The 14,196-nt window shown below is 53.3% G+C and overlaps 1 protein-coding gene across 1 annotated transcript in view; it reads left to right on the top strand.

Moving 5' to 3' along the window:
* The window catches only part of NBN (nibrin), a 42,365-nt gene that overhangs the window by 27,111 nt on the left and 1,058 nt on the right, over positions 1-14,196 (top strand). Inside the window, exons 10-17 of the mRNA XM_078602174.1 lie at positions 4,195-4,318; positions 4,925-5,112; positions 5,760-5,914; positions 6,493-6,617; positions 7,907-8,077; positions 8,798-8,959; positions 9,800-9,898; positions 11,373-11,467. Of these exons, the coding sequence (XP_078458300.1) occupies positions 4,195-4,318; positions 4,925-5,112; positions 5,760-5,914; positions 6,493-6,617; positions 7,907-8,077; positions 8,798-8,959; positions 9,800-9,898; positions 11,373-11,423 (1,075 nt within the window). The 3' untranslated portion in view covers positions 11,424-11,467. The remainder of the gene's footprint in view (positions 1-4,194; positions 4,319-4,924; positions 5,113-5,759; positions 5,915-6,492; positions 6,618-7,906; positions 8,078-8,797; positions 8,960-9,799; positions 9,899-11,372; positions 11,468-14,196) is intronic.

Genomic DNA, 14,196 nt, shown 5'->3' with positions numbered 1-14,196 from the left:
ACATGCTGGAGGAGGTTTTGGCATTCGAGCGCAAGTTGACAGTGTTTGTCAAAGATTTACAGAGAGGTACACTGTCTCACTTTCCCTCTTTGAGAGAGTTCAAACAAAGTCATGATACGATAAATTTGGAATATTTCAAGTCTGCAATCACCACAATGCAAAGTTCGTTTGGGAAACGATTCTGTGAGTTCAGAGAGGAAAAAACGACATTATCCTTCCCTGTCACTCCCCTGGCGATCGATCCATCCCTATTGAATATGACTGCATTTGCAGGTGTAAGTCAACCTGATCTTGAGATGGAACTGGCCGATATAGCCGACAAAGATATATGGGTGTCCAAGTTCAAATGCTTGACCGCTACTCTTGAGGATGTTGCCCGTCAGAAGGCCATTCTGGCTCAGAATTATAAATGGAGTGATATTGAAAACCTTCCCAAACAGGACAAACTTGTATTCGAAACATGGAATGCCATCCCCAACACTTATATAAACATGAAAAAGTATGCATTTGGAGTCCTGTCGATCTTCGGCTCCACATATGTATGTGAGCAGGTCTTCTCCAACATGAACTATATTAAAAACAAACATCGATCACGCCTCACAGATGACAGCTTGCAAGCCTGTGTGAAAATGAAGGTGACGTCTTACAGCCCTGATGTGCAGAGACACTGTGCACTGAGGTTCAGGAGCAAAAATCCCATTAACCAGGTAATTTAGCTATTAATTTGCAAAAATATATTTTACATTGTTAAGTGAAAAAGTCCTTTTTTTATTCAGATTGACAGCTGACTGCACGATCCTGTATATAGCAATAAGGTAAGAAACAATATATGCAGTGTTATATTTGTTTTAAATGTTGCAATGGTTTTGCGGCTCCCAGTTTATTTTTTCCTTCGGAAACGGGTCCAAGTGGCTCTTTATGTCTTAAAGGTTGCAGACCCCTGGGCAAGGGGATCGCTAAGGTGAGGGACCATGGTGCTACCAGGATGTAGAAGATCTTTGAGGGTTTTCCATAGAATGCGCGGTTTTCCGGTTGCTTTTTTGATGCGTTCCTCAATGTAGGAGGAACGTGAGACTAGGATCAGTTTGTTGGTTTTCCTGCAGGCGACTCTGTAAGCAAGTCGATCAGCAGGTAGACCACTGCGGGATGCGATACTTTCAAGGCGCCTCCTGGTTCGCTTAGCAATGATGGCATCTCTTGAGAGCCAGTGAGTGTCGTGGGAAGACTGCCTAGCGGTTCATGATTTTAAAGGAGCTAGTTTGTCTAGCGCCGCCCTCATGTCAGCTTCTAGTTGGAGAGCGCAGACGGTTGGATCCGATGATGGGGATAACATTGAAAGCGAATTTGCAAGGTGACGAAAAGCAGAAAATTCGATACCCTTAAAATTACGCAAGTTGCGGGTGAATTTGATGGTGATTGGCTTGGGAAATTGGAGGGAAGAAAGTATGAGGCGGTGTTCGGAGTAACCAGTTTGGAAAACTCCCAGTGCAGTGATGCGTCGGTGCTGGTCAGGTTCCAGAACCAGGTCGAGCATGCTCTCAACGTTTGTTGACGAAGCTCTGGTGGGGCCTGAGTTTGTGATGACCAGGTTATGGCAGGCCAAAGTTGACTCAAGGTGACTATCGATGGAGGCTGGGGTATTGCCGGGGCAATTAAAGTCACCTGTAAGCACGAGCCTGTGAGATGGGTTAGGAATCAGATATAGGAATTCCAAAAGCTCATTTAAGAAGGTGTTGATGCTGCCATCTGGAGGGCGATAGATGGAAATGATGGAAAAGCACTCGTTAGTAGTAAGGGATACGGACTGGACCTCGAAGGTGGCAGGAGCCATTGGTAGATAGAGCTCTTTAATTTTCAAGTGAGCATTGTAAACGACCGCTAAGCCACCACCCCGCTGGTTAGTTGCACGAGGTTTATGAAGAACCTTGTATCCTGGGGGCGCAACTTCCAGAGAGATGGCTGGCGGGGAGTCTTGCCTGCACCAGGTCTCAGTGATGAGCAAAAGGTCGATGTGGTGGTCCGAGATGGTGTCGTGAATCAGGGCTTATTTATTGGTGATGGAGCGTGCGTTGAGTAGGCCGAGGCGGATGTGTGAAGGTAGATGTGAAGATCCGTGCAGGTGAGGCGTCGAGGGAATAGAGGAGTTGGCTGGTTCGAGGTCGACCTGTGAACGGCGGCCCCTACCACCTCTGCAACCACGGTGCCGATGCAGTCTCCGACGTTGACCTCGGAGAAGCCCAAGGACAGAGAGCGTCCTCAGGAGCGTGGGTTCCAGGTGCAGATGATGAAGAGATGGTGCATGTCGTAGCCCTATTATATCAGCCCGTGCTGCACCGATGGTGCTGATGAAGGGGCCCGGATTCGGGTGGACTCCAATCAGCGGCTCTGCTGCCCTGAGCAGCAAGTCGAGGTGGCGTTGTCCAAGCTCCACGCTGTCAGCAAGCACTTCCCCGTACGTAGCGGATGCAAACACGCCCGTGTAAACACACGTTGAGCGCGTACACGGGCGTACAGAACCACGCAGGCGGGGCGTACAATGGAGCAGCCAGAAGAACACGAAGTCCAGTGGATTAGCTGACCACGCGCTGTGCTCCAGCTCACAGGTGATGCAGCAGGATGGACGAACCTCGCAGAGCTCCCGTTCACTGGTGGTGCTGGGCAGCAGGCAAGCCAACTCTCTCGCGTTCCCACTCGCTGATGGTGGTGAACATTGGACGGAGCACGTAGATCTCCCACCTGCTGGCGATGCTGGGGCACGCCAAGCTCACACTCGCTGATAGAGGAGGAAGAGGTGCCTTGTGATGACGTTGCTGGTAGAAACCGTACCCGGGGCGGCTGTTAAGCCGCGCCGCATGAACAATACAGCCAGCGTCCTCCAGCTTCGTGAGTCGAAGCAGCAGGCCTCGTTTACTCGCACTGCCCAACAGCTGTGCGATGCGGCAGTTTAGGCGGGTTGTGTGACACTGCAGTAAACGACATTTGTCAGCTGTTGTAGCGCCGCGAGGCGTGTGCAGTGACCACGGAGGCGGGCGGGTTTGGGTGCAGGGATCTGCCGCCACCCAAAACTCGGGCGACGCCAAAGTAATAATGAAAATACTGAAACAAAATAAATTATATGAAAAATGTAATGGAAGACGAAAGTAAGAAGAGCGGTGGTGAGTGAAGAAGGACGAGGGTAAGGTACGAGGTGTGGTTACGGTTGATAAACTGTGAGAGCGATCCGGGACTGCAGCCAGCTGCGGCGCTGTCAACTTACTTTCAATAGAAACATGAATTGCTCATACGAATATTCTCTCTCTCTCAGAATCGACCGACTGATGTAGCAGACGAAACAATCATCTTGTTGAACGATTCTAAACCTTGCCGCGGCAATGTTAGTTTTCTCTGTTGTTCAAGGTTTTCTCAGTGTTATTCAATGTTTTTACATTTAGTTTACTATTACACTGAATTTTATGGCATAATTAACTATTTTTGTCTTAAAAATCTTTAAAAAACAATATTTATATACAGTTCGTAGGAGTCTGGAACGGATTAATTGTATTTACATACAATCCAATGGGGAAATCAGGTTCGAGTCACGACCAAATCAGGTTGCGACCAAAGTTATGGAACGAATTATGGTCGTGACCAGAGGTTCTACTATAGCTCAGTGGGCCTTACCTGGAAAAAATACATTTGTTTATGGCCCTCCAAAGCATACACAAACAATATGCAACACTTCAGTTATATAGAAACAAACAATGGCATTCAAATGGGAAAATGCTGGTAACTCATTTACCATTCTAGTCGTAGTTCAATTACCTTGATGCAGCCCTGGGCACGTTGCTCCCCCCTGGGCTGCGGGAGCCCCCCTGGCGATGCTGCTGCTGCTGCTGCCGCCGCCGCTGCTGTGTGATCCCAATTTAGTAATTTGCAGGTAATTTTTCAGCATTGGGATGTTTGGCCAATACTGGTTTACATTGTGTGATTGAAACCCTTGTAGAGCAGGGGGAGAACGTGCAAACCGCACACAGAAAGTCGCCCGAGTCAGACCCAGGTCATTCTCGCTCTGCCATCCTGCCGCCCAACCTAAGACCGGTCATAACTGATGAAGTTTGCTAAAAACGCCACACTCTGACGTCACCGAACGTCGCCGGGCATGCGTGAAGGACGTTTCCACTCGTCTTATCTCCTGTGTGTGTCCGATGCAAATAGCTGTCATATGAAGTCGGCGAGCGGCTCCCAGCTGCAGCAGGTGGATGAGACCCTGGATAAGAGGTCGCTCATTCCCATGGAGGCCACCAGCATGAGCCGGGACCCGGGACGACCAGGAGTCCGGGTGAGTCTCCCAGCACCAACCACACCGATTAGCACGGTTGGCTACATACGGTGCGAAAGAAGTTCAACATGCATACAACGGGTGAAGAGGTAGCCCATGACATCGCTCCGTGCCGTCACCTCTACCAGAGCCACGAGGGAATCTGACAAGATTTCAAAGTTCTGTGTGTGTATGTTCACTGGTTTTTTCCCATAACTAAAAAAAACAAAGTAACTAGTATTGGCCAAACTTCTCAAAAGCTGAAAATTACACTTCAAATGACTTGATTTGGATTAGACAAGAACATCGTGCCTTACTGCGAAAACGTGGCAGTAAACAAGCTCGGTAATATTAATGGTAATAAACGGGAGAAGCCGGAGGAACACCCACGCAGGACAGGGGGAGAGAGAGCACACAAACTCCACATTGAATGGCTCCTGAGTCGGGAATTGACGCTGTGCCACCACCCTGCCGCTCCTTGGGCGGCTCCCTCGCAGAGGGGTGGCTCCCTCCTGCAGGGGCGGCTCCCTCGTAGAGGAGCGGCTCGTCGCTCCCCTGTAGACAAGTGGCTCGTCACTCGCATGGCCGCACCGCCCGCGGTGCTGTGACGGTTCGTGTCGTGTGCAGGCGGGCACCACGGGAGCAGCCACCGCCGCGGTCCTCCGAGACGACGAGGAAGAGGCTGCGGACGGCTCCTCCTTGTCCACGAAGAGCCAGCCCAGAGGGCCGTGCAACAGCGCCGACTCTGCGCAGAAGCCTGCCGCTCGCGCCAAGGCCACGATCACCAGCTACTTCCAGCCGTCGTCCAGAAAGAGGTGACGCACAGAGGGGGCCGCCGAGCTGCGGCATTGCGCTACGTGGCGCGGTGGTACCGCCCGTGCCTCCCAACACGAAGCCCCTGGGTTAGATTCCCGACTCGGGCACCTTTCTGTGGAGTTTTTATGTTCTCTCCCCCGTTCTGTCGAGGTTTCCTCCGAGTTATCCGGTTTCCTCGCATAGCTACAAAGACGTACAATGCAAACGGTATTGGCCAGACATCCCAGTGCTTAAAAATTACTTGAAAATTACTCAATTGGGATCGCACACGGCAACAACATCGCCCACTACTGAGAAAACTTGCCAGGACCTACCTGAACAAGAGTCTTGAGACTCAGCGAGGCTCCCCTGTGTAAATAAGTGTACGAATAATAAATCCCTTTGGGGCCAATAAAATGAGCACCACTTTGTGGGCAACTCAACAGCACGTGTCCTGTGGACAAACTTACCCCAGCCATAGGAATATGTAATTTCCACCACTGGCCCCAAGCAGCAGGTGAGTCATTGAGGCACCTTCGATTAGCACGGTTGGCTACGTACGGCGCGAAAGAAGTTCAACGTACACACGTATGTACGATGGTGGCATAGAATCGTGTTGGGCAGGGCGGCTGGCTCAGGCTAGCGCCGCCGTCGCGGTCTCGCGCAGAGCTCGCCACGCCGGCACCGACGGCGACGACGAGGGCTCCGCGGTGCCCCCCAAGGTGTCGAGAGCGGCGGAGCAGCCCCCCCCCACCCTGACGTGGCCGGAGTCCGGGGATCGCACTTCCCGCACCTGCAGCCTGCCCACACAGCCATACCCAGGTAGTCCTCCTGCCATGGGCGCCTCACTGTGCATGAGCCCCCCACCTGCAGCCTGCCCACACAGCCGTACCCAGTAGCGCGCCGCGCGCCTGCCGTGTGGCACGCCCCCTTTCCCCTCCTATCCACGCCCGGCCGCTTTTGGCCGACATTCTTGCGCTGTGTTCCGCGTTGAAGCGGCGCTGACAATTCGCCTCCTTCCCCTGTCTCTCCCTCTACGTAAAACAAACACGTGCCTTTTACGCATCCCATCAGCCACGCGGCCTCCTCTGGTAGTGCCTAATCTCACAGCAGCTTTAGCTCAAAGGAAGCCTGGTTGTGCTATTGAGACGCTGAATGTCAAAACCGGTCCAGAGTTTGCTTTGCTTGAACCTATGCTGCTGCAATTATGTATTCCTAGAAGGCCATGTGGCTGATGGGATGTGTAAAAAAATGACGTAAAGACACGAATACGAAGGAGGAGTATCGTACGTCTCATTTAGTCACTTGTGTTCTGCAGAAGCACGCCGATGATTATTTTGTGCTTCAAGGTGGAGATGCCCAGCACGAATGTGAGGATCGCACCACATGCCTTTGTGTAGACAACGGAACAAGAGGGGAGGACTCGCATCAGCCGGCTCCCCCAAAGACGACTGCGGGGACACCCAGGACCCCAGCGGGCGAGCTTGGTGCGCGGGGAGGAAACGCGGAAGGCGTGCCAGCACCGGTGAGGCCGGTGCTCGGGGCGTGGGTGGAAGAGTTCCCGCGGCATCGCAGTGCACCAGCGTCTCGCTCTGCGCCAGCACCTCTGTGTGCCACGCAGCTCACGGTGCTGGTGGAGTTGCTCAGCGTGAGGCGCACGCTCGCTGTGCTCCGTGGCCCCTGGGCCCCGAGTGCGTGCGGCTCCACACGGGCCCTGCCACCGCCTCCCTGTGGCTGTGCTGCCCCGGCGGCCGTGCTGCCCTTGGCCCGTGACACGGCACTGCGGAGGCAGCAGGGAGCGTTGGCGGATCACACGCACACGAGCTCGTGAAACACACACGGGCTCGTGAAACACGCACGAGGTCGTGAAACTCCCAGCCTACCCTGGGCCTCGAGGTCTCCAGCTCCTGGCTTATGACCAGGATATGCTGGCAGTACAACTAGCGGGTTAATTTACATCTGTACAGCGAGGTAAGTGTTACCCATCTAGCACGCTTGGGTTTACTCCGGGTTCTCCGGTTTCCTCCCACGTGTGTGAACTCTCGGGCATAGAGTTGGGCAAACATCCCAATATAGGACCACAGATCTTGGGCAACTGTTGGCACAGATGCTGGCTGCCTTCCTGCTGCTTCCAGAAACTGTGCAGCGTGTTACATTTTCTTTTGTTGTTGATTTTTAAGTGTCCATCTTCAATGGTGAAGCAACGTCACTGTGTAGGACACTCAAGTAACTATCGTCTGCCCAGGATGAGTAATAAAAATATGCTAGGGCACCGCTCATTAGTGCACACCTCATCTCAGCTTCATCTCGGCTTCATCTCCGCTTCATCTCAGCTTCATCTCAAGTCGTCCAATGCAGAAACTGGCGTCTGCCATGGGAATTAAACTAAAACTAAACTATTTTTAGTTTAAAGGTAAGGCCTACTGATTTATATAGCTCTTAATTCAAAAGCGACTTGGCCACAAATGATAGCTCAATGAATTGGCTTATCGCGTGGAAATCTATAGCAGCCACATACTCTTAAACACGTGATGTTGATTCTAAATGTGGAGGGAATTACGTGGAGGACCTGGAGAAAAATCCACACGACCACGGGAAGAACATGCAAACGGCAAAATATACAGGCTTCAGGGTCGGGATCGAACCCACAACCTCCTGTATACAAGGCGAGGTAGTTAACATGTTGCCACCCCTGGCTCAGCGGTGGAGTTGGGTGCTGCCATGTTGTTCATCGGTGCGGGGAGCCTCTGACTGAGCAGGGAGCCTCTGACTCTCTGCAGGGTCCCCCACCTGACAGCCGATTTGCGTTCACAGTCGGAACAGAGTCACACGCAGACGATGGCGACAAAGAAGAAGAAGGGCTTTGAGGAGTTTGCCATGGAGGAGCCGAGCGAGGAGGGGGAGACGCAAGAGGGAGCTGGCGGCCCAAGCGCAAAGCGGAGGAGATGCGCGGATTCCCCACCTGTGAAGCAGGAGCCTGTAGTGGTGAGACGCCTCCGCACGCGAGCCCCCCCATGGCCGCTCCACTCTCAAGGAGACCTCCGTGGTTAATCTGCGTTGTGTGGGTGTACGTACGTTGAACTTCGCACCGTGCATAATCGGAGGTCGTGTTGTAGGGTCTTGCGTCAAACTCGGACTCGCGTCCAGCAGAGAGTCTCCTTGCCTATAAACATCCGGCAGTTCGACAGCATTGGTTAAAAACCAGCCTGGCTGCCGATGAGCCACTGAATGTCGAAATCGCTCCAGATTTTTTTTGTCTTGAGCCAATGTTGCTGAAATTGTGCACTCGCAGAAATCCGTGTGACTGATGGAATGTGTAAAAAAAAAACTTTTATGTGGAGGGATAGAAATACAAGGCGAAATGGTGTTGCTGATGGTGGTGCTGCTGGTGGTGGTGTTGATGGTGGTGGTGTTGATGGTGGTGTTGCTGGTGATGGTGTTAATGGTGGTGGTGTTGTTGCTGATGGTGGTGGTGTTGCTGATGGCGGTGTTGATGGTGGCGGTGTTGATGGTGGCGGTGTTGCTGGTGGCAGCGTTGCTGATGGTGGCGGTGTTGATGGTGGTGGTGTTGGTGGTGGTGGCGGTGTTGCTGGTGGCGGTGTTGCTGGTGGCGGTGGTGGTGGTGGTGGTGTTGATGGTGGCGGTGGTGTTGATGGTGGCGGTGGTGGTTTTGCTGACGTGGTGTTGCTGTGCGCGTTGCTCGAGGCCGGGGACCCGGAGGATGTGACTGCCCCCACGGTGCTGCTGCTGTGTGAGTTCCGCTCCCTGGTGCTGGCCAGGCCCACCGCCTCTCCCCACGCGGGGCTCCCGGACACCTCCACGCTGCCCAGCGGCACCCCCCGCAGGAACTTCAAGACATTCAGGAAGGTGAGCGTGCCCGAAGGAGCCAGGGCGCCTCCGGTGTGGGACGGGTGGAGTTCGTCGCACGCCCGCGTCCAAACGTACAGGTGTCACGGTGGCAAGGAAATGTTATCTCCCTTGCCTGGTGCGCAGGAGGGCATGAGTTTTATCCCAGACCCAGGGGATCGATGCCTGTTGTAAATTTAGAGGTCTCGTGTTCTCTCGCCTTGGTGGTAAAGCTCCCAGTGGCTTCCTAATATTGGAAGGAAGAACGTTCCAGACGGCCGCAGAAGCACATCTGAAAATGCGCGATGCAGTGACCGTCATTGTTCGATGGTTAGCCAAAAGCTGTTGTGAGGATGACTGGAGTTCGCGTGCTATTAGTTTGTTCCTTCATGAGATCAGCAAGGTATTGTGGTTCATTTGTGGCAAGCACTTTGTGTGGAATGAGTGCGACCTTATAATGTATTTGTTCGGCAACCGGCCATCACCGGACGGACACGATCGGACCTTGTAGTAAAATTAACACGAGGGAAGGCGCCGGCTGCTGTGTTTTACAGACAGTCTGCGGCCGCTACACAGTCGAGGGTGGTGTTGCCGTGTGCGATCCCAATTGAGTCATGAGCACGTCATTTTGCACCATGACGCCAACATGTAGCAGGCCACACTTTCTGTAGAAACCACGAGATCTCGAAGGTCCACCGCGAAGCAGCCCGTGCGGAGTATTTTACAGCGCCCGCAGTAGTAACCAGGGCGAACCGTCGGATTTGAACCACGAACCTCTGAAACAAGAGGTGAACACGCTGCGGCCACGGCGTCATCGTCGTCGGTAACGTGAGGGAGCGCGGTCGATCGTGCGGCGTGCAGGCCGCCCGCAGCGTCACGTCCACGCTGCCTCGCGTCGTCATCGCCGTCTCCGATTTGTACAGCCATGAGGAGGAGACCGACGACCACGCCTGGATAGAGGTGACTGGAGGAGCAGACACGGGGACGTGGCGATGTGGGGGACGTGCGGGACGTGGTGGTGTGGGGGACGTGGTGGTGTGGGGGACGTGGTGGTGTGGGGGACGTGGTGGTGTGGGGGACGTGGTGGTGTGGGGGACGTCGTGGTGTGGGGGACGTGGTGGTGTGGGGGACGTGGGGGACACGGTGGTGTGGGGGACGCGGTGGTGTGGGGGACGCGGTGGTGTGGGGGACGCGGTGGCGTGGGGGGACGCGGTGGTGTGGGGGACGCGGTGGTGTGGGGGACGCGGTGATGTGGGGGACGCGGTGGTGTGGGGAACGTGGTGGTGTTTGGGGGACGTAGTGATGTGGGGGACGTGGGGGACGCGGTGATGTGGGGGACGCGGTGATGTGGGGGACGCGGTTGTGTGGGGGACGCGGTGGTGTGGGGGACGCGGTGGTGTGGGGGACGCGGTGGTGTGGGGGACGCGGTGGTGTGGGGGACGCGGTGGTGTGGGGGACGCGGTGGTGTGGGGGACGCGGTGGTGTGGGGGACGCGGTGGTGTGGGGGACGCGGTGGTGTGGGGGGACGCGGTGGTGTGGGGGACGCGGTGGTGTGGGGGACGCGGTGGTGTGGGGGACGTGGGGGACGCGGTGGTGTGAGGGACGCGGTGGTGTGGGGGACGTGGTGTTGTGGGGGACGTGGGGGACGTGGTGGTGTGGGGGACGTGGGGGACGCGGTGGTGTGGGGGACGTGGGGGACGCGGTGGTGTGGGGGACGCGGTGGTGTGGGGGACGCGGTGGTGTGGGGGACGCGGTGATGTGAGGGACGCGGTGGTGTGGAGGACGCGGTGGTGTGGGGGACGCAGTGTTATGGGGGACGTGGGGGACGCGGTGGTGTGGGGGACGCGGTGGTGTGAGGGACGCGGTGGTGTGGAGGACGCGGTGGTGTGGGGGACGCGGTGATGTGAGGGACGCAGTGTTATGGGGGACGTGGGGGACGCGGTGGTGTGGGGGACGCGGTGGTGTGAGGGACGCGGTGGTGTGGAGGACGCGGTGGTGTGGGGGACGCGGTGATGTGTGGGACGTGGGTGAATTGGGGACGTGGGTGCAGCGGTGGACGTGATGATGTGGGGGACATGGGGGCACATTTGTCAATAACAACACTGTGGCCTTAAAAAGGAAAACTATCCAATCGGTGACATGTCTTGTCATGGCGCTTCTTTTGCACAGTGGACAGAGAGACCAGAGTGGCAGTTTGGGCTGTGAAGGGTCGTTACCCAAAACGTAGTCTGTTAGTTTTTGTGAGACCACAGTGTTGCAATTGATGAACGTGTTGAGTTGTTTTTGTTAACTGCCCTTGTGCACCGCTGCCAAAGCAGCAGCAGCACCATCACCAGATGGTTTAATACGTCTTGGGGAAGTGTGCAGCGTTATCGTACGTTTGTGCATTCCGTTTGGCGTGCCCCATGATTTTCTGTCATGTCGCCTTGTGCAGGAGAGTCAAAGAACCCAGGAGGAAGTCTTAGCGGACAATCTGTTTGGGTGAAAGGGCGTGCAGCAACTGCACATCTCACCGGTCGCCACCTCTTGGTAATCTTTGATGGTGGCTGTTGGCATTGTGCCATTACCCCACTCGAAGGTCTCACGGTGAGGCCTGTGCCACTTGGGCCAGAGGAGTTTGGTTTATTTCGTTTGAACGAGTTGAGAACTCGAGAGACCAGCATGAGCCTCGTTTGTGACACGACGCACTTGGGTCAACTTAATGGCAAAAGGAAGCACGCAAAACCGTGAAGCAGAGATCTTAAGCTAAAAACACCAAATAGAAACCTGAGCACAAACACCCGCGTCAAGAAGAAAACGGTGCCGAGACATATTAAATACATTTCCTGAAACAAAGGTTTGCTCAAACGACGTTTATAAACCATAGTAAAGTTAAGTTACAGACATGAAGAATGTGGCCCTTGAAGGTCTTGAACAGGAGATGAGTCTAAACTTAATATTAACTAAAATATTCTTATTTTACCAGGTCAGGCCTACTGAGCCAAACAACTATGTTTCCAAAGCGACATGGTCACAAATGACAGCTCAAAAAAGTGGTTTATCTTATGGAAATTTATAGCAGCCAATTACTCTAAATGTGTGATGTTGATTCGAAATGTGGGGGGAAAAACCAGAGGACCTGGGGAAAAGTCTACGCGACCACGGTGAGACACGCAAACTCCAAAAATACATATCTATGGGACCTTTTTTCCAGTATCAAAAATTATGAAAAATAAGAATATAGGTTTAAAGCTTTCGTGACTGCAGGGATTCATCTTCTTGGTTCTTTCGGTAAAGTCACGTAGAAAGGAAGTAATAAAATAATAAAAATAAAACATAATAAAATAATTCTCACGACGTTTTGGCCACAACACAAGCAGCCGTCTTCAGGTGAAACCAGGTCTGTCGTGACTTTACCGAAAGAACCAAGAAGAAGAATATAGGTTTTACACTTTCTGGCAATAAAACAGGTATTAATATGTCCAAACACCAAATATAAACCTGAACACCTGTTTTTTTGCCAGAAAGGGTAAAACCTATATACTTATTTTTCATAATTTTGGATGCTGGGAAAAATGTATCTCATAGATATAACTTCTCGACCCGAGCTACAAGTGTTCAGATACTTTGTACTGTTCGCCTTTTGGCGTTCTCTGGTCTCACACTGGTGGTGAGACAAGGATTTAAAGTAGTCTGTCTTTGGTGTAGGCCAATCAGTTTCAAAGACAATGCCATATATTATCAGAGCATGTTTGCATATTTTGCCACAAGTATGTGTGAGTAATGCAGATTTCATGCCTTGGAAAAGGTATCTATCTGGTGTTTGATAATCTTAACACCTGTTTTATTGGCAGAAAGGGTAAAAGCCTATTCCCAAATATACAGCAGGTGTCACTGTTGGGATCAAACCCACGACCTCCTGTATACCAGGCGAGGCAGTTAACATCTCATCATCGTGGTGCCCAGTCGGCAGCAGCCGTGTATTGGCTTCACCCCGGAGGGTTCCGTGACGAGATCAACTTCACAGCTGCTTTGTTGAGTCCTCTGGAGGCAGTCACGTTCAGGGAAACCCAACTGGGCAATGAGTGTTGTGCCATAATTGGAAGCCAGGGTGAACCTATCAACTTGCTGACTGTGAAACACCCAGTGACTTCCCCGGTGGCTGCCTGGGTTCGAACCCAGTTGTTTGCAGCGGTGTCTCAGCGCTCCAATGCGGTTGTCAGCTCCACGACCACTTTTCATTTGTGCCACCGTTCAATTCCTGGCCAACGTCCAGATAAAGTTCACATCCGTAAACTTCCATAACACCTATTAGCATATGATGCCACCTTCACATCTGGCTCTCCACAACAGTACTAAAAGTCTTGTTACACTTCCCATCACCTGCACGGCTTTCTCGGGCTTCAATAGTCTGTCTCATCACCAATAATGGCTTGCTTTAACACAATGGACTGTCCTTGCCTATAATGGCAGTCCACCATCAGGCCTGCTGATGAGGAACCGGCCCAAAGTTTACTTGCTTTGAACTAATGCTGCTGAAATTGTGCATCTCCAGGCCACGTGGCTGATGGGATGTGCACATTTTTTTAGTATTTGCTGCTATAAATGTGTAATGGGTTCCGGAGACACTTGTAGAGGTAACTTCTTTATTACAATACAACACTCCAACAGTCCTGATACTCTGTTACAGCCTAGGTACACAGCCTAGATACACTACTCTGGCTACACTCTGGGGTCCTCCGGCTACAATTACCCTAGGGGAGGCTAATCTGACCCGACCCAGCCAAGGTGCGGGTCTGGACTCTGGCTTCCTCGGAACTCGCCCTTACAAGGACGTAGAGCCGGGAGTCCCAGAGTCCCACCACTGGCCCTCACAGCGTCCCGGCCCTTACAAGGACAAGCGGGACGAGGGGGTCCAGGGTCCTACTCTGGCTGGTCTTGGGTCTTGAGCTACAACTGGCCCCGATCGGCCAGGGAGCTGCCCTTTTATGCCTCGTCCCCAACGAGGGGTCGGGTTGTGTGCGCCCCCCAGATATTCCACAGAGCACACACAGCCCCCCCCCCCCCCCCCGTTGGTGGTGCCAAAGGGCTTAACTGGCTGGGGTGCCTGGGATCCTGGCGCCAAGGCTTATCTGCCTAGGATCCCAGAGTCCCCAGCAGCCCCTCCCCTCTTATGGCACTACAAATGTACACGTGATAAGCCACTTCTTTGAGCTATAATTTGTGATTCAGGTCGATTCTGAAAAATAACTACAATAGCTCAGTGGACCTTACCTGGT

Source organism: Lampetra planeri, chromosome 17, assembly GCF_965212315.1.
Source record: "Lampetra planeri chromosome 17, kcLamPlan1.2.h2, whole genome shotgun sequence".
Lineage (NCBI taxonomy): Eukaryota > Metazoa > Chordata > Hyperoartia > Petromyzontiformes > Petromyzontidae > Lampetra > Lampetra planeri.
The sequence above is the reverse complement of the archived record's forward strand: the minus strand, read 5'-3'. Positions and strand labels throughout refer to the sequence as shown.